This window comes from Schistosoma mansoni, chromosome 4 (assembly GCF_000237925.1).
Source record: "Schistosoma mansoni strain Puerto Rico chromosome 4, complete genome".
Taxonomy (NCBI): domain Eukaryota; kingdom Metazoa; phylum Platyhelminthes; class Trematoda; order Strigeidida; family Schistosomatidae; genus Schistosoma; species Schistosoma mansoni.
Genome location: NC_031498.1, coordinates 30,518,103 through 30,542,812, shown reverse-complemented (window position 1 = coordinate 30,542,812; position 24,710 = coordinate 30,518,103). Strand labels below are relative to the sequence as shown.

At 35.3% G+C, this 24,710-nt stretch overlaps 1 protein-coding gene across 1 annotated transcript in view; it reads left to right on the top strand.

Moving 5' to 3' along the window:
- The window catches only part of Smp_150300 (putative map-kinase activating death domain protein), a gene marked incomplete at both ends in the record, with an annotated part of 69,540 nt that extends 49,428 nt beyond the window's left edge, over nt 1–20,112 (top strand). Inside the window, 10 exons of the mRNA XM_018797463.1 lie at nt 1,477–1,636; nt 1,946–2,339; nt 4,173–4,630; nt 6,820–7,070; nt 9,321–9,428; nt 11,850–12,014; nt 13,936–14,008; nt 15,271–15,377; nt 16,732–16,804; nt 20,075–20,112. Coding sequence (XP_018652503.1) covers nt 1,477–1,636; nt 1,946–2,339; nt 4,173–4,630; nt 6,820–7,070; nt 9,321–9,428; nt 11,850–12,014; nt 13,936–14,008; nt 15,271–15,377; nt 16,732–16,804; nt 20,075–20,112 — 1,827 coding nt within the window. The remainder of the gene's footprint in view (nt 1–1,476; nt 1,637–1,945; nt 2,340–4,172; nt 4,631–6,819; nt 7,071–9,320; nt 9,429–11,849; nt 12,015–13,935; nt 14,009–15,270; nt 15,378–16,731; nt 16,805–20,074) is intronic.
- Between the last annotated feature and the right edge of the window lie 4,598 nt (nt 20,113–24,710).

Genomic DNA, 24,710 nt, shown 5'->3' with positions numbered 1-24,710 from the left:
TTCACTGGATTATTAGTTATTTTCTCAATGAAGATTCATAGCATATGTGATGTTTACTTAGTACCCTACACCTCACTTTATCATCAATCAGTTGGTAGTCTCTTTCTAATAGATGTTACCCATGTGCAAAACAACTGGATCAAGAATAAATATCTTGTCATCCTGTTACTACTTTCATAATTTAAGAATATGATCGAAAAGGATATAGTGTATTTGTTACGTCATTGATCTGTCTACCCATATTCGTGCTGAGTATAACTTGTCTAACGTAGATTAAGACCTTGACGCGATAGATTGACTGGCTTAACCTTAAGGCTAGTATGCATGAGTTTGAAGCGGGAGTAGAGAGACGGAAACTATTCTATCCGTAATTGGCTGACAAGCACGCGAGAGAGAGAAGAGACCAGACAACTGGAACACTACTCGCTTTACTCCGATCCCGATCTGGTACCCGAATTCAGATTAGTGTAAAAAAAGTTACATGAATAAATAGATGAATAACCTGACCAAAACGTACAATAATTAAAAAAATACAATTATGTCCAAAACTGGGGGATTAGACTAGAAAATAGAGTACAAAAAGTTACGTCTAAATTACAATAGCTTTGAAACAGAAAAGGCTATGGCAGTGAATCATACATCAAACGAAAGCTCATGATCTGTAGAATAGACTAGGAGCAACAATGAATGTTACAGTTTTACAAGCTTTGAATTAAATGAAATAATGTCCCCAAAAATAGCTTCCGTTGTTTGTTATAGCTTCTTGTTTCTCTGTTCACATCAGTATTCCATCTGACTGATGGATATGTGCAGTTTCAGGGAGTGTGTGTATATCTGTGTTCCAAACTACGCCGAAACAACCGATCCGTATTTCTTCTCGTGAACCTTTTTTTTCAACTTGCTTTTTTCTAAGCAAAAAAACGTATTTCATATTTGAATTTTCCACTGTTTACTATGTTCATTTATGACATTGTTTCTTCCATTTATTGGATTACAGTTTCAAATTCTAGTTCAATACCTTTTTATGGATATTCCATAGATTCATCTGTATTACAACAACCATATAGTATAACTTCACCCACAAAACATTATCCTCATCCTCCTCATCATCATGGTGGTCACCATCAGAATAATCATTACTGCCCTGCAAAAAAACAACAGCAGAACATATCATCCTTTAATCATTCACAATCACTTGATGCCAATAACATCCCTCCTGATTACACTAATCATCCATTAACGAAACCATTCCATGTATTAGAGAATACATTTGAATTAACGAATGTTTCAAATAAATTAATTTTATTTAAAACAAAAGTTGATTATTCTAGTCAACATTTAACTAACATATATAGTAGTATATCATCAAAATTATTAAAAAATTTAAAACAACCGCATTATTTTTCAAAACTATCCAATAATCATAATGATGATAATGATTCAACTCTTACCTCATTATCAACCATCAATGATCAGTTCGACCATGGTGTTGATGATGGTACTACTGATGTGTTGTTACAAGAACATCAAGCCGTTGTTACAGATTCATATCCATCTCCAACTATACCATACATCAATTCACCTTTTATTATCAGGGGTATACATATAACTCATCATAGTAAAACACTTGATCATAGTGAGCGTTTAAAAATTGTAGTTTGTTTAGTTTAGTTCATATGACTATGCATGAATATGTTGTGTAGAATGGGGGTGTTTGCTAACTTATGTTTATGTTTGCGTTGTTGTTGTTGTTGTAGTCCATTCACCAGTATTCTTTGGCTTGTCGATTTCATCACATTGTAATGTGTAGATAGAGATACTACTTTGCACCGATTGTTATTGTAATCTCTAACTAACTGTTATTTTTCCCTGTTTCTTAGTACCTAGTCTCTTTCTATTTCTTTTATTGTTTGTTTTTTTCTTGTGAAAAAAATATTCATATCAGATCTATTTCATGGTCGTGGTCGTCATCCATTCACCAGTGTTGTTGTTACAATGAGTGAACCATCATCGGATAGAGAAGACAATGAAAAAATTCAATCAAAACCTGTATTTAAATCAGATAGTACTGATGTGATTAAACAAAATCTTCAACCATTGAATAATGCAAATGATACCATCGGTGTTAATCATACTGGGAGTTGTATTACAGTGAATCGACATAATGATTGTGGAAAATTTGATAAGTTGTTTGCTTCTGATGCCAAACTACATGAATCAACGAGTAAGTTAAAATCACATCGTGATTTTGAGAATGAAGGAAATGATATTAATAATATACCACCAGATTATGTACCGGAATTGCCTAATCGTAAAAGTCAACGAAGTTTTGGCTACAGGTAGGTGTTTAACTAAAATGTAGTAGTTGGTGTAAATTTGAATGTTTTTGACCAATTTGTTTCACATTTTCTATGTTAGGAACTGGTCGAGGGAAGAGAGATAAAGGAAACTAGTATTACCAGTAATTCATATCTCGAAAGTAAAGTTAGATAGTAGCTAGCAATCGAATCTATGGGTCGTGCTTCGTCTTACTTGGGATAGTAGATAACTCACTGAGCCTTTGAAACGGAAGGTACTGGATTTGAATGCTGATATTAACATCCACACTGCGATCCAGGTACATTCAACTAGAGAGTCTCAAACAGGACAAAATACGCAATTTTTTGTGCAACTGTTTGCCAGTATCCAACTTAATCAAAACTTGTGAATATGTGGCACTATCTAGTCAATTCAAATAAAGTTTGATATCTGATGCCAAAGGGGGCAGATCGTTTGTATTCCTGTATATGAATAATAGAATGACACGAACCGTTACAAATACTGATTTAAAAAGTTTAAACTACATTAGTTTCCTTAAAAGATTTACGATAAACATTACTGACGTTTCATAAGGAATGTGCATTTAATTCGAGTTGAATAGAAATTTCTATGATGATATCCTCATTCTAGTGCAACATGATGATAAGTTTCTTAGCTTGATAGTGATGTGAACATGAACTATGGAATATAGTCAGTACTGAAAATTAAACAGATGGGTTTTTTATTGGGAAATTATTTCTACCATAAACTATTAAGTCAGCTACCTAATCATTAGAAATTGGGAAAGTATTGAGAAGTATAATTGAGTTTAGCTTTATGACAGTTTTTGAAGTTCTTAGTGATGAACTGTGAATATTATGAAGTCGATTGAATTTGAAGGGAAGTCTGTATTGTACAGTTACAAAAATTGATCGAAATTTTGCACCATTGTATACAAGATCATGCCAATAAACGTTTTATAATAGATCTATTAGATTCATTCCACAGGTTGCCCCAAAAATGCCCTGGTACGGTCGAGAGTGAGGAGAGTTCACTCTCCCTCTCCAAATGCTCTCACATGGCCACGCGTATACATCCTCTGCCAGGGAAGTCCTACTCATTACCTTTTCGTGGCGGGGTGTTGTTCACAAAAGTGAAAGGACGAAAAGCGAATGTCCGGCGCTTTAAATGGGTTGGTGGATGTGGAGGATCCACCTAGGGGAGTTGGAAAACCCTTATTCCAAACCAATGGTACACATGGGCTCCAGTATCCTGAGGAAACAAATGGCGTATGAACCAATTGTTGGTCATCGGCTACCATGGGACTGCATCTCCTCACGATGCTTCACTGCCTTGTGGATCAGACCTCTAGGTGAAAGGCTCCAGTTGTGGTCCCCTAAGAAAACCACGTGTTTCAGTTTGGTTACCTGGACAGTATCACAGTCCTCACACAAATCGAATGAGATTTGTGTGGCGCATATGTATCTGGTGCCCCCTTGGACCACCATTTATGTGTATAAATAAATAAATAAAAATAAATTCCACAGGTTTCAACCCAACTTAGATTAACTTCAATTCAAACTCCCAAATGGTGTCGTTATTCAGCATATAAACAGTATGTTTCAAATCTGAATATATCAACTTATACTTTGAAAATGAGCTACATTAACGTATAATGTCTTTTCCTCTAGATATGAAAAAATCTATTCGTTAGGACCTGTTTTCTCCTCATCGTACCAACTCAACTCTTATAGTAAACAATAGGTTACAATAGGGTTAAGTACATTATGGCTTAATTCCCAGTGTTATGCTTTTACTTGTTTGAATTATATTTATTTTCATGTAGTTGTTTGGTTTTAATTTTCTTCAAACAGATATTATCAATCACATTTAATTTTAACGGATCCATCAATCATATCAAATTCATCTAATGACGCAGATGATCAAACTACATGTACTATATTTACTTCTTCACCGAATACATGTACACCACCAGCAGTTTATCGTCCTGATTTAAAATTTCATTTTAATGATACTGAATCAGAAAACGAAGATATAGATGATAGAAATCAACAACAACGAGAGATAGAAGAACAAAGAAAACAATCAGAATGTCATATGTGTAAATTAACTTTGTTGATGCCAACTCCACCTCCACCAGATTCATCATCAGTCATGACAGTATCTCCATCTAAAATGAAGAAGGTACCATGGACTTATTTGTTTGAAGATATTTTCGATACTGAATTGCGTAAAAGTAAAATATTGGGTAATCTACAATTTTGGGAAGATTCCTTTTTAGATACAGTTGCACAAGAACGAGATATACTTGGTTAGTTCTTTCTTATAAATCTTCAAACATTGAAGGGAAAAAAGTCATTTTTATTGATTGAATGTACATCGGTTATAGATAGATTGCCAGTTAATTACCGTTTACTAATTGCCACCATTTAGGTGATATAATAAGCCAGTCTGAAGTAGCCTAATAAAAAGGCCAGTCGATGCTAATCAAAAGTGACCTGAAGGATAAGTGTATTTTATTGGCTAGGAAATGGATTAATTTCCTAAGCGGTAGAGTTGTATATGTATATAAATGAGTATTTGTGCATTTTATTCGGTAGCCCAATATACTTACTCGCTCAAATAGTCAGTTGTGTGTGGTTAGTGCGTAGCACATCGTATATCAGTATCAGTTTTCGGACATCGGCCATCACAATACTAAGCGTAAGACAAAACAACTAAATGATACATAACAATCATTATTTATAGATAGAAAGTTAAGGCTTTCTACTTCCTGTTGTATCAGAACATTATACGTCAATATATTCTCCAAATTGATTGTTCGAAAACAATTAACAATCACTCGTTACATATGTAATTTACTCATAGTCTGGTGTGGTCTACTTATATTCTCATAAGTAGTATATGGCAATGGTCAGACATAGAATGTATTTGGACAGAAGACCGCTAAGGAAAGAACTGAAATGAATCGCAATTGGTAGGAAAAATGCATAAACAATGAAATTAGAGAAGACGGATTGATATTTACAGAAGGAACAGTGAAGATTGAGACAATTGATTGATAGTTTGCAAATTGAGTGTTTACTGTATGGTTGTCAGAATTTAGTGAGATAGTCTGTAATTTGTGCATAAATAAATTCGATTGTCCCCAACGTGTTCTCACTCACTACAATAGAATATCTGGTTCATTTATAATCGATGTATAAGTTTTCTTCTCAGTATTTAATGAATGTTTAACAAGTCAAAAAATGACTAAATAAACTATCCTCTTAAAAAACTATCGATCAATTCATAATTGAAACTATGACATTTTCAGTTTTGTAACGAATATACTAATATGTAAACTGATGGTTCACGGCTTCATTGAAGATGAGAATTGAAAGATGTAAAGTACCAAACAACTGTGATTAACAACTTTGAAAGTCTTTATGCATAGATTCCGACTATTGAAAGAGCTATAACAACGAAGTCTACCTCTTTACTTATGACTCAGATTTAATGTATATTCTGAAAGCTTATTTACCGTTGTATAAGGGTCTTAAAATTTTCTACGTTTTTTCAATGTCTTCATCGTGCAGATCCAATCATCTGTAGAAGTATATCTACAGTCAAATAGAATAAAAAATAAGAGAGAATAGAGATTCCTGACCATCTCCTTGAAATCATGTTTCACTTCGTTAACTATGAAAACTGGAAACTACTAAATGTTTTGACATGGAGTTTTCATCATCACTTGAGTTTAGTTATTCAAGCAGATGATATGAAATTAGTCCACACTGGACAGCTTAATTCATTCTAGTATAACACTATTCATTAGTGAATAACGCCAACCATGCTAGTTGTAATCGAATCTTAGAGTATCATTCACATACATGCAGCACTTAAATACCCTGGTACGGTCGAGAGTTAGTAGAGTCCACTCCTCCTCTCCAATTGCTTTCACATGGCCACGCGTATATAGCCTCTGCCAGGGAAGTCCTATTCACTGTCTTCTCGCGTCAATTGCCTTGTATACGAAATCAAGAGGACGAAAAGCAAATGTCCAACGCTTTAACCGCGTCAGTGGACACGGAAAGTTCACCTAGGGGAGTTGGAAAACCCTAATTTCAATCCAATGGTGCACATGGACTCCAGGACCCTCGGTCAACAGAAGGTTTATGAAACTATTGTTGGTCACTGGTTATCATGGGACTGCATCTTGTGTCGTTGCTCCAGTGCCTAGTGTATTAGACCTGTAGGTCAAAAGCTCGGAGTGCGGCCCCCTTATATAAAACCAACTGCTTCGGTTTGGGCACTCGAGCAATATACCAGACCTCACACAAATCAATGATGACTACTAGTGGCCTCATTGTTATTGTGTATGTATTTGATTCCCCCTTGTACCATAACTTTTTACTCATAATATTATGAACTTATACCACACTTAATCATTGATAGTCAACATATTTATTTTATTATATTTATATGATTATACCTTTAATTTCTTCAATCCCTATTCAGGTATGGATTATCGACCAAAAGAACTTTTATTAAAATATCAAAATTCTTCATTATTAAAACGTAAACAAATGGAATTAGAAGAAGATTGTTTATTAGTTAATATAATGCATAATATGATTGCATTTATGTTAATGGCTAATGTAGATCGTATATCTATACGTAAAAAGCTACAACGTTTATTAGCTAAAAGTCATACAGGTTTACATTATTCAAGAAAAATTAATGATTTATTAAATTCATTAAATTATCTGGTAAGTTGTTGTTGCTGAAGTGTCGCTTATATTGTTTTGATGAATTACACTAAGTACTTTTTTCATTGTGTCATGTTCAATACACTAATTGTGAAGTCGTCATTAGCACTTTGAATGAGCCCTCAAATGCCCTGGTATGACCGAGAGTGAGGAGAGCCCGCTCTCACATGGCCACGCGTATATAGCCTCTGCCGTGAAAGTCCTACTCACTGCCTTCTCGTGGCGTGTGTGTTGTTTACGAAATTGAGAGGATGAAAAGCGAATGTCCGATGCTTTAACCGGGTAGGTGGACACCACCTAGGGGAGTTGGGAAACCCTGATTCCAAACCGAAAGTGCACATAGGCTGGCTCCAGTATCCTGAAGGAACAAATGGGGTATGAATCAATCGTTGGTCACCGGCTACCATGGGACTGCATCTCTTTACGATGCTCCACTGCCTTATGGATCAGACCTTTAGGTCAAAGGCTCGGAGTGTGGTCCCCTAAGAAAACCAGCTGCTTCAGTTTGGGCACCTGGGCAGGATCACAACCCTCACACAAATCAAATGAGTTTTGTGCGGCGCATATGTATCTGGTGCTTCCTTGTACCAATATTTATGTGTTCAAATAAATAAATAAAACTTTGAATGAATTCGTCAATAGTTATGACATGTGGAAGTAAACTGTTTAATTATTCTTTAGACACTAAATCAGTCTGTTGTGGTATCATTTTTGTATGTGAATAGGTTGTCTTCAATGGTAAGGTTAACTTCATTTGTCTATGAGTTTTTGTTGATTATCTTGTTCGATAGTCCTCTGATCACAATGATTTAATCTTCTCTGCACAAATTCCTATTTGCTCATCGATTTAGAGATTGATCTGGCATCCACTAGATGTTATCAATCAAGAACAAGGTGGTAAAATGATTGTGCTAGTTTTTGAACGACACCAAGTATATATATTCATTTGAATGTTCTGTCCGATAACGGTGCTTGCTGAGTTGTTATTATAGACATATGAGAAAGTCTATCATGATATTCACGAAGGCCGTTTATAGAGACATCATATTGAATAAAACATCTTTCTGCACAGGTTAATCATGAGTTTCAACAAGGGTTGCAAAATTTGGAAGAAAATAATCCAGGGTCAGAGCAATCGTCAATCTCCCATGCTGATTGATAAATCGAACTTATGTACGGTGTCTTCGGATTCACTACCACTCATTCACTGTCTGGCTAATTATTGATGAGCTGAATTCTCTAAGAATCCCCTGACCACGCGCTTCTAAAGAGAGAATGAAACGATGAGGTTGCTCAAAAGGAATTGTACAAATGTTTTGAACAATAGAATCATAGATAAGACATGTGTATTGTCACAAATTAGGGGGATATGTAATACTTTGATGACAACAGAACTGACCTAAATAGAATTACTTTTTGAAGATAAATTTACATAATTTGTTGGAGTAAAGAAAATCAACTGTAGTATCACTAATGACCATGTTGTTAAGCGACTCAAATTATTTACCAGGTACTAATATGTCGTGTACTTGGCTTTCTGCCATATTCTAAGTGTGTAGACATGTCAGTGATATGTGGTTATCATCTGACCCAAGTAATTTTATCAATTCACATGTTTAAATTTCCCAGATTAATTTCTCATATCATATTATGTTGTCTGATTTCATCAGACAATATATAGTTCAAAAGGGTTAATATAATAAATGGTTAAACATATAGACACACAAGCACGCATATGGTCAAAAGAAATAATTACGCTTACCATAATATAATGCTAGTAGCCTTTCAGTATGATGGAATTTTACAACTGTATTAATTACTAAGTTCATTCACTTATTCTTACATGCACAATGTCATCTGAGTGGTATTTATTAGTCCACCTAAGAGAGTTGGAAAACCTTGATTCCAAATCAATGGTGCACATGGGCTCCAGTATCCTGAGGGAACAAATGGCGTATGAATCAATCGTTGATAACCTGCTACCATGGGACTACATCTTCTCAAGGTGCTCCACTGCCTTGTGGGTCAGACCTTCAGGTCAACGGCTCCGGGTGTGGCTCCCTCAGAAAACTACTTGCTTCATTTTGGGCACCCGGGCAGTATCACAGCTCTCACACGAATCATATGAGATTTCTGTGGCGAATATGTATCTGGTACCACTTTGGATGAGCGTTATTTTCAAAATTTATTTCTGTTGTTTTTTACTGAAGTGAAAATGTAATATTTCTTATGTTATTTTTTCTCTCATAGAATGGGAATGATATCGATTTAAATGTAGCTCAAAGTCGTTTTATTGTACAACGTTCACATGAAGCTTATCGTGGTTCAGATGAGAGCGGTGAACTGATATTTCTTGAAGTAATATATTTTTCCATGTTGAATTATATATTTTTAAAATATCCCTAGTATTTAAGATAGTGGCTAATAGTAAGTAGTATTAATAATGTAAAGTACGGCACTTGGCTGGAGGAATGTATATTTATTGCGAGAGGTTACAAATATATATTTTTCTGGTCTCCACGTGATATGTCTACGTCGTGCTTTCAATGTATTAAAACTCTTCACTCCGTCTGACAATTCCTAGACATTCGACGATGCATTCCGCTTCACACTACTTGCAAACCATCGGGGGAGTAGCATCCACTATGGTAGTATGATCATGTGTATGTATGTAGGTTTTGGTTAGATGTATCCAGTAATGTTGGTTCCCTCTAAGTAAAACTATCATTTATGTACACAAAAAAAACACAGTTTACATTTGACTAATATAATGACTGTGACAAACCATTAATCCACGTCACTAAAACTTCTACCTAACATTATCACTATTTTGGATGTGATAAGTGTCAAAATGCAACATTCTTGAATCAATATTCATGTGATATGTTGATTGGAATTTCAAGAAATCATAAAGTAATTGATGCACACTGATTTATTTGTTTTCATCAATCTGTACCATTTGCGAAATTTTCGGTTTATGTATTTTTAGTGTTCAATGATTCTAGTTCGTATTTGTTTCATTAGCTCTTCCTTTTAATTTCAATAACTTTTGAGATAAGATGATGGTTGAAGGTAGTCAACAAGAAACCCTGGACCCTGGTTTCATGCTAAGAAGGACTTGACACGCATGACATTGGTCACCACCCAATGATCGATCAATTGTGATTCAATAATCCTTGTTGAGTTCGTAGAGTGTGTTGTTGTTGGGATGACCCTGCATTTTTCTCGCAAGCGACATGACAAGCTCATGGATCATCAAGGAGCATTTTCAACCAATCAACGATTAATTAGAAGTTATGTTACTAAAATAACGAGAGTGAAAAAGTCACATGTGGAGATCCTGATTGGCTGATTAATGCACTGCTACTATGTTTAGCAGTATTCTAGAATTTTCGGTAAAACTCAAGGACTCTTAAATTACTATAAAATCCCTATATTTTCTGTACATAAATGAACCCTGTAGTAAAGTGCTTCCCTCATACTTTGTGCCTTTTCTCTGGTCTTCAAGTAGGTGTATAGTTCTAGCTCGGGGGTATGGAACTAGCTTAGGGAAGCGAATATACCGTTCACAATCGGCCAGATATAACAGTTGTAATCTGGATATATTTATGTCAGTTGTATATTATGAGTCGTACAATATAATTCTGAGTTGTTATGTTTCTTCATTTTAATCGTAACCATCCAACCAATGATGCTTAACTAGAACTAACAGAAGTGACGTAATTTATAATAGATAATCATCAAATGAAAATTCTTCTATGTAGCAACCAACTTGAAGTTTTAAATGTCAGACCTTAAGATTATTGACTGAGTTCTATGAAAATGTATAGTACACATTAGATGCGTTGATCTTTTTATCCTCAAACTTTCCTGGAATCTCGTATACTCAGGTTGTCAAGAAATCCTAAAACGAAACTAAAACAAATTCACTTAGTATTGTTTGTTTGAATCTTCCCATTGATGTTTAGAACTGCAATTCGTCGAATCCTAGAGTGAACATCAACTCTGAGACGCAGGTACATCCAGCTGACGAGTCCCAAATAGAACGAAGCGCGCGTCCAACTGGATTCCACTGATAGCCACTATCCATCTTTGCTTAAACTGAAACTGTTTTTTTTTAACCACTTATGACTTTAAATAAATAAAGCCTACTCTCCCACTGACTGCAGCTCAGACGATATAAAACATGAGTTCTACAGGAAACTTTCCGACCCACTCCGAAAAGCTAGGCGTTCTGATGTAGTAATAGTGGCAGGTGACTGTAATGCTCAAGTAGGTAACTTAATTGAAAGGGAAAGACACCTAGGTGGATCCTATGGTGTCGTGGCTAAAAGAACAGATAATGGCGACTGTCTGTTGCAGCTATGCTCAGATAACGGCCTATTTCTTGCAAATACTAACTTTAAGCATAGGGATGAACATCTTTTGACATGGCGACCCCCGAATTCGTCCCACCGTTGAACCCAATTAGATCACTCTTACTACTACTACCACTATGGGATTTGAATCGTCACCTGCATGTCTGTGCTAATATGGTATAGCAACTCGAACTGATGTATGTACGTACGAAGTTCTACGTTGTGATTGACTGATTTAAATAAACCCTTTAGCTAATGTGTCAGTTAATGATGTATAATACTATCTAGTTTGAATGCTCACATTCCGCTATCATGATTCCATGGTAAAATACATTCGAGAGTGTATGAACATGTACTTCTTAGATGAACTCTTATTCTAAATTGTTCATACTGGTTTTGTCTTTCATCTAATTATCATTAGGTTTGTTCTGATTATTTATTAATTCGTAATTTATCTGGGCGTATATTAGAACGTTTATGGTATGATCAAGTGATCAATTTAACATATAGATCAAATACACATATATTATGTATTACAAGACAAATATATGATCATTCACAAATGGATTTATTTTATACACGTAAAGTAAGTCTATTGAATTGAATTCTTTTTTTTAATGTTCAATGACTTGAATAAAATGTTCTGTTATGTAGAAGAGGGTTTGATGGAGATTTTAGTAATTTCATATAGTTGAAATCATGAGTCCATTGAAGCTAAATCACTATAGAAAATCTGAAAGCACTGGACGACTGTTTCATCCTATTGTGGGACTCCTCAGCAGTTTGCATCCACGATTCCGCCTCACGAGATTCGAACTCAGGACTTATCAGTCTTGCGCGCGAGCGCTTAACCACTAGACCATTGAGCCGACATCCAACGATATTAATGTCTAACTTCAACCAATCCACAATATTCAGCAACCATTCACCAATGTCTTTAGTGAGTTGATATATTCCAAAAGACCTGATTGAACTCCACTGGTTACTGCTTCTCACTAGAACTCCAAGAAATACCTCATGGAGCCAGTCACTAGCGTGTTCCATAATTGTCACAGTGTTTGTTTGATCGTACGTCGTCATAATGTTACAAATTGTTTAATTGTTTATTTGTTTTAAATAACAAGAAGTAGTAGTGAATTAATCTCTGTATTGACGAAACAGAAAAGATTTCAGTTTGGGAGTATGATTTATCTACTTCTCTGTATTCTGTGAAATTGTAACCATTGTTTAATTCCAGTGAATATTATTTGACATACTGGTCAACTTGTTAGGAAGTCTGAAAATTTGTAAAGGCATATCTACCAATTAAAATAACCCATTGTGTCATTGAATATCTTCCAAGTAAACTCCAAGGAAATGTGTTCAAAGTCCTAGACAGTTTATAAATTAATGAATAGACGAATTTATTTTTTCTACTTTCTATTCATACTACTCATTATTTAATGATAATGCGTCTTATGTTATATCAAAGAAATTTTGATGTTTATACAAGTTTGATTTGCTTGCTTCAGCATCGTTTCTATTTTGATTGTAATTTCTGTGTAGATTTGGTTTCATAGGTAGTATGTTCCGAAAAATGAGACTATATTGAGGCGAAACTTCAATTTGAAGTAATAAAGTACATGAAACTATTGCAAATTGACAGCATTCTATGATATCAACACGACTAGCATCGATTTAAACTATAGTCGCATATCTCTTGATGTGTTTTGCATCAGAAATTGAAAGTCTCTGTATTTATTTAGTTATTTAAACACATGAACATTGGTACAAGGGGGAACCAAATACATATGCGCCACATAAATTATTCGATTTGTGTAAGGTCTGGTATATTGATTGAGTACCCAAACCGAAGCAGGTGGTTTTATTATGGGGCCACACTCCGAGCCTTTGACCTACAGGTCTGATCCAAAAGTCAGTGGAGCATCGTAAGGAAATGCAGTCCCATGGTATTCGGTGACCAACAATACGTTCATACTCCATTTGTTTCCTTAGGATCGTGTAGTTCATGTGCACTATTGGTTAAGAATTGGGGTTTCGCAACTCTCTTATGTGTTTCCTGCATAACCACCCAACCGGTTAAAGTGTCCTCTCAATTTCATAAGCAACATCCGTAGCGCGAGAAGGCAGTGAGTAGGACTTGCCTGTCGGTGGTTGTATACGCGTGGTCATGTGAGAGCATTTTGAGAGGGAGAATGGACTCTCACCACTTCCGACCGTACCAGGGCATTTGAGGGTATAACAGCACTGACCCAACTGGGATTCGAGCCAGGGACTTCTCGCACCCAGAGCGAGTACCGTACCACTAGGCCATCGAGTCCCATTTCCTGAGATATCATTAGAAGTCTTCAGGTACATTAGACAGTTTACTTATTAAAGTTTTAGTATTTCTTAAGTTTTGGTGTACTTGTTTACAAAGATTCACACTTTTTTACAATAGATTTTAAGCCGTTGTTGCAATTTTACTTACATGCTCATATTTTTTTCATTCTTTTCTTTTTCACCAGTCTCGTTTAGTTTATCAACAAATCAAAGAATCAATGAAAAATATCTCTGTAGAAGCTTCACATGGAATACTAAGTTAGTTCTGTTTTCTATGTTTTTGCCTAAAAGTATTAAGTGAGATATATATGGTATAAATCAGTTAAATATTATTTATTATTATCATTGTCAATAGCATCATCACTACTCTCACAAAAATAAAACGGTTTAACATTTCGAAACAACAAATTTCCATCACTTGAATCTATAACGAATCCAGATTCGCGATCTTCTTTATTCCGACGTCTGATTTTTCCAACTTGACCACCATCGAATACTGAGAAACTGTCAAATCATCGATTTGACTTTATGTTAAGTTCCAGGCCATAAATGTTATTGACTCAAAAACTAGATTGTCTCTCGATTTCAGAAGTTTTCAATTCGACAACTGTTTGTACATTTCTGGGTTTTCCTATTACGTCATATTTGTTCATTATATCTGTGCTATTGAAATCAGATATAAGTAGTCAAATAAATAATTTCAAATATCTCTTTCAATTATTGTTTGCATCCAATTTCTTTAAATTATATAAGACAGTTTTACATTCTTTGCTTGTTTGTTTGTTTGTTTTCCTACCTCATCAACATAATCGACTGGAAATTTCGAGGTATTACGAACAATGTTTCCGATAGATTAATTAGACTAAAAGTTGTTGATTTATTGGTTATTTTGAATGATTTCAAAGTATTTACATTGTGTAGAACATGTTGGCCTTCTAACTTCATTTGCTGTGAAACTTTCTCCGAGATGCAAAAAAGATTCTTCCTTTCTTTGCTTTCAATGTAATTTTTTTGGCATGTACATGTAATATGGTAAATACAATTGTAGATAGGTGCCTGAACTGAAGTAGATGATATTCTTATCGGCCCACTCCTTATACGTTTGGACGGGTGGTCTGATCTACAAGGCAATAGAGTCACGTTAAAAAATGCGGTTCCATGGAAGCCGATGTTGACCAAGAATAGGTTCATTCCCCATTTATTCCTTCAGCATGCTGGAACCATTTGTTTTCCAACTCCCCTAGGTGGATCCTCCATGCTCACCAACCTATTCTGAGTGCCTGAAATTCGCTTTTCACCCTCTTAGTTTTGTAAACAACACCTTGAACTCAAAAAGACAATGAGTTGGACTTCCTTAGCGGTAACCATATACGCCTAGCTATATGAGTTCATTTAGAGAAGTGGTGCGGGATCTCCTCACTTTCAGATGTATCTTGACATTCAGGGGTGTTGTAAGTGTAATTAAGTGTTGTACACCATATTGTCATAATTTTGTAAAGTGTCCTTTCAATCTCATGTAGATGGTGATTTGAACGGTGAGATCAATGCAACAAATTTGGACAACAATCAACCTGGTACTATTAGCATCTTACCAGATGGATTCGTTATCAAATTCGGTGATGAGCAGGTTAGATTTTATTATCCTAAAGTTGATTACACTCGTGTGTATTTGTCCGAACGTGCTCATATATATATATATATATATATATATATATATATATATATATATTACTATCCAACGTTGAAGAAATCTGATTGGTGTCCAACATTCATTTTTCCAATAAGGCATGCGTCGTACGCTGAAACTTTGTCGTTTTACCTGATTATGCTTAAATCCAATTTGAATATTACTATTTTAATGTCCCTATATCTGACTCTAGTTAAGTCGGATAAATGATCGTTATCAAGTGATTGCTGTCGAAATATACATATCGCCAGTCGTCGTATATAATCATCGATTTAAATCGCGTTAGTGAATAACGGAATGAAGTTTGTATACGTATATTTCACACACTTGGTGTTCGGAAAGTGGAGCAAAGCAAAACGACGCACAATGGTGAAGGCGAGTGAGCTAACTCGATTTAATCAAGCGTTAGTAGGTATTTATAGTCAGACGAAAATAAGTTACAAACATGTGATGAGTAAGATAAGAGATGCACACACAAAAACTCACGTAAAAAACAGTCAAGCTTGATAAGTGAGTAACTGACTAGATCAAAATGTGGTTTAAGATGAGTGAATATATTTATCTGTCCAGAGGCTAGAATACGCTATGTGGGCTTGACATAATACCAGCCCCTACACCATTAGTTTCACTCGATTATTGAGATGTCATACCGTACCGAAGATAGTCGTTCATCATACAAATTTTTCGAGTTCAAAAACTGAGAGAAGTATTTTAGTTCCTTTAAGATTGAAGGTGTTCTTTGTTAATCACCTCCAACCATTTATCATCGTCATAATTGCGAATAATGTTACACTTTCATTCTCAATAGCGCTCATAATCTGTCAATCAAATGGTCGTATGTAAGGCTTTTCGCTCTCTTCAGTTCAAATTTATTGTTGATATGTTACTTTGATGAATGGACGTGTCCTAATTATTTGTCTACAGTTGTGAAAGATAGCAGACGTTTTGTATCTCATCAAAGGACACAGTTGTACTACTTCTATCTATTGCTTCGTACCATTGAGATGATATTGGAAAACATAGCGCAAATTAACACCTGAAGTACAAAGCAAACAACTAGGCGGACAACAAATATCATTGCTTGGAATACAGATTTTAAACTCGCAGTGATTTTGTGGTATTTGTGATTAAGAATCGTAATTCCGCATCACAGAATCACAATGATTTAGCGTACGATGTTCTTCATTTGTTGATGAATTCATTTCCTGGTCACTTTTTTAACCAGACCTTTGATTTGTTTTCCATCTAATGTAATGTAATGTATGATGTCCTTCACTCTCTTTTTCTATTTCAGAAATTCATTAAATTGCATAATATTAAACGTTGTTGCACAATAAAATCAGAAATATTTACGATTGATGTCTATGGTAAGTAGTTCATGATATTCACTCAAACATATATCGTTATTTTAATCGGATTGATGAAGTCAAACTTTAGTACTGATACCTGAAATCAGTCTTTCTTGATAGATCCATAGGTAGATGTTCTTCGAAAATTCTTTTAATTATTTGGAATCACTGGTTGATGGTTGTTAAGTAACTACTACTATAGTGTGGTCTACTTATATCCTTATAAGTAGTATATGGCGATGGACAGACATAGAATGTATTTTGGCAGAAGACCGATAAGCAAAAGACTGAAATGAAGCGCAATTAGTAGGAAAATGCATGAACAGTGGAATTAGAGAAGATGAACTGATATTTACAGAAGGAACAATGAAGATTGAGCCAATGGGTTGTTATTTTGCAAATCAGCTGTTTGTTGTATGGTTATCAGAATTTAGTGACATTGTCTGTAATTTGTGCTTAAATACATTCGATTGTCCCCAACCAGTGTTTTATTCACTATACTACCAAAACCTACCAGCCTTAAATATCACTTATTTGTTTCCTTCAGCTAAACAAGCCTTGGAAGTAAATTGTCTTTCATGATCCCATTTTGTAGTATTCGTTAATGGTTCGTAATTTCAGTGTCAGTTGGGAAGATATTATCTCGATTTCTGAATTTTCTCTCGACATACTACCCGAAATTTCTCTTGTTACCAAATTGAGTAATATTTATTTGTCCATTTAAAGGTCATTCCCAGTTAGATGGTGATGATCCAGTAACCTGGTACATATGAAACACTAATTAAATTATCTGTTCATGTTTGAAATATCTTTAATTTCTCTCCTGCAAAGATCCTTTGTGTATATGAATTCGTTGCTAATTATTTTCGGTAAATAAAAGCTACTGTCTCTTTTCCTCCGTTACACACACAATACTGATCCGCAAGTCTCGGTGGCCATAGTGGCATAATATGAAAAATGGGTGTATGTTTCATTTTACTCTGGTCTTATCAGTAGTTCGGCTTGTGTAATTGATAATTTGGGCCGCTAAATGTCCTGCTATGGTCGAAGGTGGGCGGAGTCCTCACTCCATTTCGAAATACTCTCACATGGCCACGTGTACACAGCCACCGAAAGGGAAGTTCTACTCGTCGCCTTCTCGCGGCGGGGGTATTGTTTACGAAATTGAGAGGACCAAAAGCTAATGTTCGACGTCTTAACCGGGTTGGTGGATATAGTGGACTCACCTAGGGGAGTTGGAGAACCCTGATTCCAAATCAATGGTGTACACGGACTCCGGGATCCTGAATGAACAATTGGTGTACGAAACTATTGTTAGTCACCGGCTACCATGAGACTACATCTTGTGACGTCACTCCACTGCCTTGTGGATTAGACCTTCAGATCGAAGGCTCCCGGTGTGACCTCCTAATAACACCATCTGCTTCGTTTTTGGCACCCAGGTAATATCCCAGCCCTCACACAAATCAACGATGACTGCTACTGGCCTCACTTGATGCCCCCTCTGAACCAATGTTTATGTTATACAGATAAATATATAAGAACTAGTTCTGTAGAAGTCTTATTTTATTCTCATTTTAAACGTCATTTATTCATCATTTTCATTTCTCACTCCAAACAAATATCAGATCAAGAAAAGAAAGCAATGATCACATATCGATTTCAGACGGATATGGTATGCTTATATTTTGATATAATGAAATATTTCCATTGTGTCTTCATTATATTCACTTCATTTCTATTTTCAAACATGAATTTTATGAAATAGTTTTCTTGTAGGGTAAATCATATATAAATAAAGTAAACATACCTAGCACTCACCTTTTGTCACACACGTGTTACGTATGCCCAACCACCGACTGCCCCGACGTGCAATGTTTTATGGCGTAAGAGTAGGTTGGAAGAAAGATGGGGGCAGCCAGATCAAAACGTGGCACAAATCCACGAAGTCACTGACAATCGGTCTGAGCCATGCTGGTAGGTGTAAACTACCTGGTTGGAATTCGCGAGATGATAGCAATCGATGGTTAGAGACCTTGAATGACATGGCTCAAAATCGTTTGCAATGGCGAAAGTGCTTCCACTCTTTATGTTCTCCCAAATTCTAATCTTCTGAATTCTTCATGTCCCTTTCTTTTTTCTCTTTCTAAATGTATTTCATTGGATTATACTCCTTGAATAACATCTTCAAACCCTAATCTTTCACATTAATGCCTATACTCCTACTACTTCTACCACTATGGGATTTGAATCGACAACTGGATCTCAGTGTTAATGTGGTATTGCAACTCGAACTGATGTACGTACGTACGAAGTTCTACGTTGTGACTAATTGACTGACATTTGTCATCATTATCATTAGTCAGTTGAAGTGGTTGAAATGAACTGTGAATTAATGTATAGAGTAGTAGTTTATAGCTGTGAAATGTTTGAAAATTCGTAATTTATGAAACGTTCCAATTAGTATATCAACGTTTCAGATAAGGGTTTTAAAATGCTCCGTATTCTATGAAGTTATTCTTCACGTAAGATACATGATTACGAAAGAATCTCAATAGGTACATAGTTGAAACATTTTGAATACAAAATTGAAAGAGAAAAGAAAAATCATTTACACTTGTAAATATGAATGGTAAAATATATAACACCGTACTGTTGGGGATGTTAAATCCCCAGAACTTACTTGGTAAATGGCCTAATTTTGTAATTTTATTTTGAAAATTTGAATGTCCTTGTCTTTGCGCCAAAAGCGTTCTTTTCACCTTCGATTCGTATTTCCCACTTGTAAAATATCTTAAGCGCTATTGGTCCGTTTTATCTTTTATTGTGCTATTTTGTAATGCTGCCCAAGGACAATTTTATGCTGATATATATGCGTTCGATTTTTTTCCCCTTACGATTACTGTGTTTCTGGCTGCTACGGGTTATATTTTCCCCGCTTCCAACTTGGACTTCTTACTTTAGTTAGCTGGGTCTGGGACACGTCAGAATAGCTAACTTATCGGTTTCTGGTCACAAGTCTTTGTTTCGTTCGCTAACTAGTGAATTTGAAACGCTTCAGATATAACACTTACGCTCAAGTTTTTGTTCTAATTAATACATCTAGACGTCCTATTCGGATTATTTAGCGAATGTTTATACCTCATGGAGTTCTAACCGACATCATTCAGTTTGAATAATCAAGAATGTTATTAAGATTCTTATCGAAATGTGTTAATTCCTAGTCCAACATTCGAAAAATCATTGTATTCCTTTTAATATTCTATTATTATCTATTGAAATCTATAGGCTTTAATAATGTTAAGCTTATGGAAAAGTATCATTGAATTGGCTCTTCAATCTAATTAGTTATTGAAGAATATGAAAAAGTGATGGTGATGATTGGTCAGTTTACTGTCGAACCAATGTGTTGTCTGTTAATGTGTTTGTTCTTGTTGTCGTCGTCGTCATTGTCATTTTTATATTAAATTGCTCTATATTATCTCCGTTTTCCTTGTGTTATTTTTTTGAGTCGAATTTATTCGTAGGTGAATGAGTTTGACAAAACAAAATTGCATACTTGCATATTTTACGCGGTAATCGAACTATTCCGTACTCTCTGTGTATATTTTAGAGTTGAATGCCTCCACAGAAAGCTATATTGATCTAGGTTGCTAAGTAGTTTACTTACTTACTTACGCCTGTTATCCTCAATGGCGCATAGGCCGCCGACCAGCATTCTCCAACCCACTCTGTCCTGGGCCTTCTTTTATAGTTCTATCCAAATTTTGTTCATTCTTCTCACGTCTGTCTCTATTTCTTGGGTTTCCCTCCTTTGACCTTCAGGATTCCATGTGAGGGCTTGCCTTGTGGCGCAGTTAGGTGATTTCCTCAATGTGTATCCGCTAACTAGTTTAGTATACTAAAAATAATTATTGAGAGCATACGTGACTCATGTGCTGCATATCAGCTCAGTTCATAGTGTCATTAACAAAATTTACAATCCTCGTCAAATACTATCTCTACCATCTTCATTTGATTGGAAGATATACCTAAATAAATACTAATAATATGATTTCATCAGGGTTTTTTTTGGAAATTTCAGTTGTTTTATAGTTAAATTCATGAGTCAATTGAAGTTAGATCACCATGGTAAACCTCGAAGTAATGGACGGTCGTTTCGTCCTAGTATGCGACTCGTCAGCAGTTGGATGCCAACTCAGTGGTCTAGGTGTTAAGCGCTCGCGTGCGAGACTGATAGATCCTGGGTCCGAATCTCGTGAGGTGGAATCGTGGATGCGCACTACTGATGAGTCCCGCAATAGGACGAAACGGCAGTCCAGTGTTTCCAGGTTTTCCATGATGGTCTAACTTCAATTGACTCATGATTTCAACTATAAAATATGATTTTTGTCTTCAATAGACAAGTTTTAAAGCCATATCATATAAGTAGTATAAACCTTCAGAGTTCTATGAATGATCGTCAATTATGCAACATACAACCTTCGTTTCATTTGTTTACCTATCATTACTAATGTTTATGTTTACCTTTTTTTCATTCACATTTTAGACAACTCATTTATTTCAAAATTTTGTATCACTTTTCTCAATGTCATCATCCTCATCATCATCAATAAGTAATTAATTTACCTCTGGGATAATCTACAGAAAAAAAAACAAGCAACCAAATCAAATATTCTTCTTTTTTTTCTGTTGCCAGGGCAACTCTATATGTACATGTGATTGTATTTTGTGTTTGAAATTCAATTGATTGTATTTGTAATGGGTTGTTTGTCCTGGATTATGTTCTAGTTCAACAACAGTTGTCTTCCTCATGATTATTTATACTCTTTCATTCTTTGTGTAAATGTTGTGATGATGATGGCGATGTTGTTGTATGTTTTGCTCCTCTTCCCAATGCTTGCACAGGAAAAATGTATCCATTATTTTCTATTACATATAGTTTATCATACATTCCATATATTGTGTATGTATTTCAGTGCCTATTATCATTATTCCAGTTGCTTATCATTTAACACCATCACATGTTATCTATTTAGACTATTTCAAAAGATATTGAATAAAGAGAACGAAGAAGAAAACAAAACACTGTTATAACTCCATCTATTATTTATCCTTTTTTTTCTCTTCATTCCATTGTATGTCTTTTATTCATAGATCTATATATAAACGTTTCATTGCTTCCGTTTGGGCACCTTGGCAGTATCACAGTCCTCACATATATGTGGTGCCCTCTATTGTACCAAAATAATATAAACGCGTTTCTAATATGTCGAATATCTTTCCTTCTGGCTTTGGTTTGCTTTACATTCAATAACTGTAACTCAACTTACGTGTTTCTTACTGACTATCAGTGGTCTACAACACTATGTCAAATGTCTTTCCTCATAGCTTTGGTTTACAATACATTCCATAACTGTAACTCAAGTCACAAGTTTCTTATTGATTGACTAATGGTTTACAACATTATGTTAAATGTTATCTTATGATTGTATTACTAATCTATTATACTGTGATATTTGTTTTTTACCAGTTTAGTTTTTCTTCTTTATTTCATTATTAACAATGATATAGATATATCTATCTGTGTGTACGTACGTAAGAAGCTCTACGTTGTAACTGACTGACTGACTAAGATATATCTATCATCGTGATTCCACAAGTTCTATTTTACTTGTTATTGTAATCGATTCTGTTTGTTTTTTGTTTGTTTTGTTCTTCCTCCCCCACCCTGGCAACTCATTATACTTTTTTTTATGGTTACAGATGAAGTCTTGATTTATGTTTATGATTAATTATTCTTGTTTGTTTCTTTATTTCATTCGAACATTCCTTAATAAAATTGGTAATGGTAAGATTTTGGATATAAAAAAAAAGATTTCCATATGCTTTGTATGTTTTGCTAAAGAAAACTCTATACTCCAGTCTCCATGACAACATCACACCCACACAGATACATACATATGCAGCAATGAAACATACATACTCATTACTCGTTGTATATGTCAGTTTGTTTGTGATATTATTATTATTATCATCATCATTACTCGTAATATGCTTCTTATTTGTTGCAATTTGCCTAATGTAAAAAAACGTTTTTGGTCATTTGTTACAATACAGTTTGATTGAGTTCAATCATTTTTTTTGTTACTAGAAAAATAAAAAGAGACAATAAATTGGATTAGATTAAAAAGCTTAATTGTTGGTGGACTATACTCCATTGGGGTTGTGCACATGGGCTCCAGCATCCTGAAGGAACAAATAGCGTATGAACCAATTGTTGGTCACCACCTACCATGTGACTGCATCTCCTTACAATGTTCCACTGCCTTGTGGATTAGATCTTTAGGTCAAAGGCTTCGATTGTGGCCCCCTAAGAAAAACACTTGTTTCAGTTTGGTTACCTGAGCAGTATCACAGCCCTCACACAAATCGAATGAGATTTGTGTAGCGCATATGTATCTGGTGCTTCCTTGTACCAATATTTATGTGTTCAAATAAATAAAGTAAGTAGTAAAATATATTGAAATAACATTATGATCTGTGAAAGAAAAGAATCAAACTTTATTCATCTATAATAGATTTATTGGCGAGACTATAATTTATGGACAAGCCAATCAGAAGCGTCTGAAGAATTTCAAGGTCACGACGTCAATTCCAGTACGTGATGCTCATGTACAATCGGTTTATAGTGGATTTTAGAGAGGATGTGACAATTAAGCGGTACAATGAATGAGACTACTAAGAAGTTCCTTTATTTGTAATTAAGGAAATCAAATGACTTGTAGACTTTGTGCAGACTACCATGATGTTGTCCTTCGATGTAATATATGTTGAAGGAAGACGTCTGTTAGAATAGGAACTTTTTCGCTCGATCCAGATTGAATGAAAAGCAAATTATAATAATTACCGCAAACTGTATCATAAAAGCACCAATAACATTGGCTGCAGTAATCGCTGATGTTACTGAAGCTTCGGCTGTTCAATGGTACGAGTATTTTCGGGATATATGCGTAATAAAAATGACAAGCTGACACCACCGGAGTACACAAAAACAATATTGAAGCTATGTGGTCGAGGTTGAGAGAGTCTTTGCGACCTTATCATGGCTCCAGAGATTGACTATTGTGAAGCTGTAGCTGTAAATAATTCCCCAAAATCAATAGCTCATTAAGTGTTCGACATTGGATGCTGACCACGTTGTTTAAGTGGACTTGTTCAACTGAAGGCTTTCGGTCATGCATCCGTACCAGATCACGTTTCAACACGGCGTGGGACACAGCTCCTACGTTTCATTAGCCAGCTTATAGAAAAGGTCCTCGATATATTGGTAACGAATCAAATATATCTTTCCTGCCTCTTCTCGTCTGACTTCTGATTTCTATCTGACTGGGAACGATCGAATATAGAAGGTGCTACTGGTAGCTAGTTGTAAAACTAGAACATCCGTTGCATCGTCATTGGTGAGACCGACGTGATCTGGTACACCAAGTCAATATACTGTGAGTCTGTTCCATTTTGGAATATTATTATTCATTGTTATTCTTTATTTGAATTTTATATATTGTGATATACTTTTTTTTCGCGAATTTTTTTTTCCGGATATATTTTAATTAGACATTTTTCGTTATCTATATTACTATGACGGAACACTCACCCAAGGTTTTTAAGTTAAAGTCTATTCCCCCTATTTCGATTCAGTTAACGCCATTTTGGCCCAACAATATCGAGTCTTGGTTCTGCTATGCAGAAGCCGATTTTTGCATGCACGGAATCACGGACTCGCGCACACGTTTCCTCGCGGTAGTTAAGGCGTTACCGCGCGAGTTTAACAGGTACGTAACACCTAGTATGTTTACTAGTGATGTTCCCGAACCTTACGAAACGCTTAAACTATCGATTTTAAAACGCGGAGACCTAACTG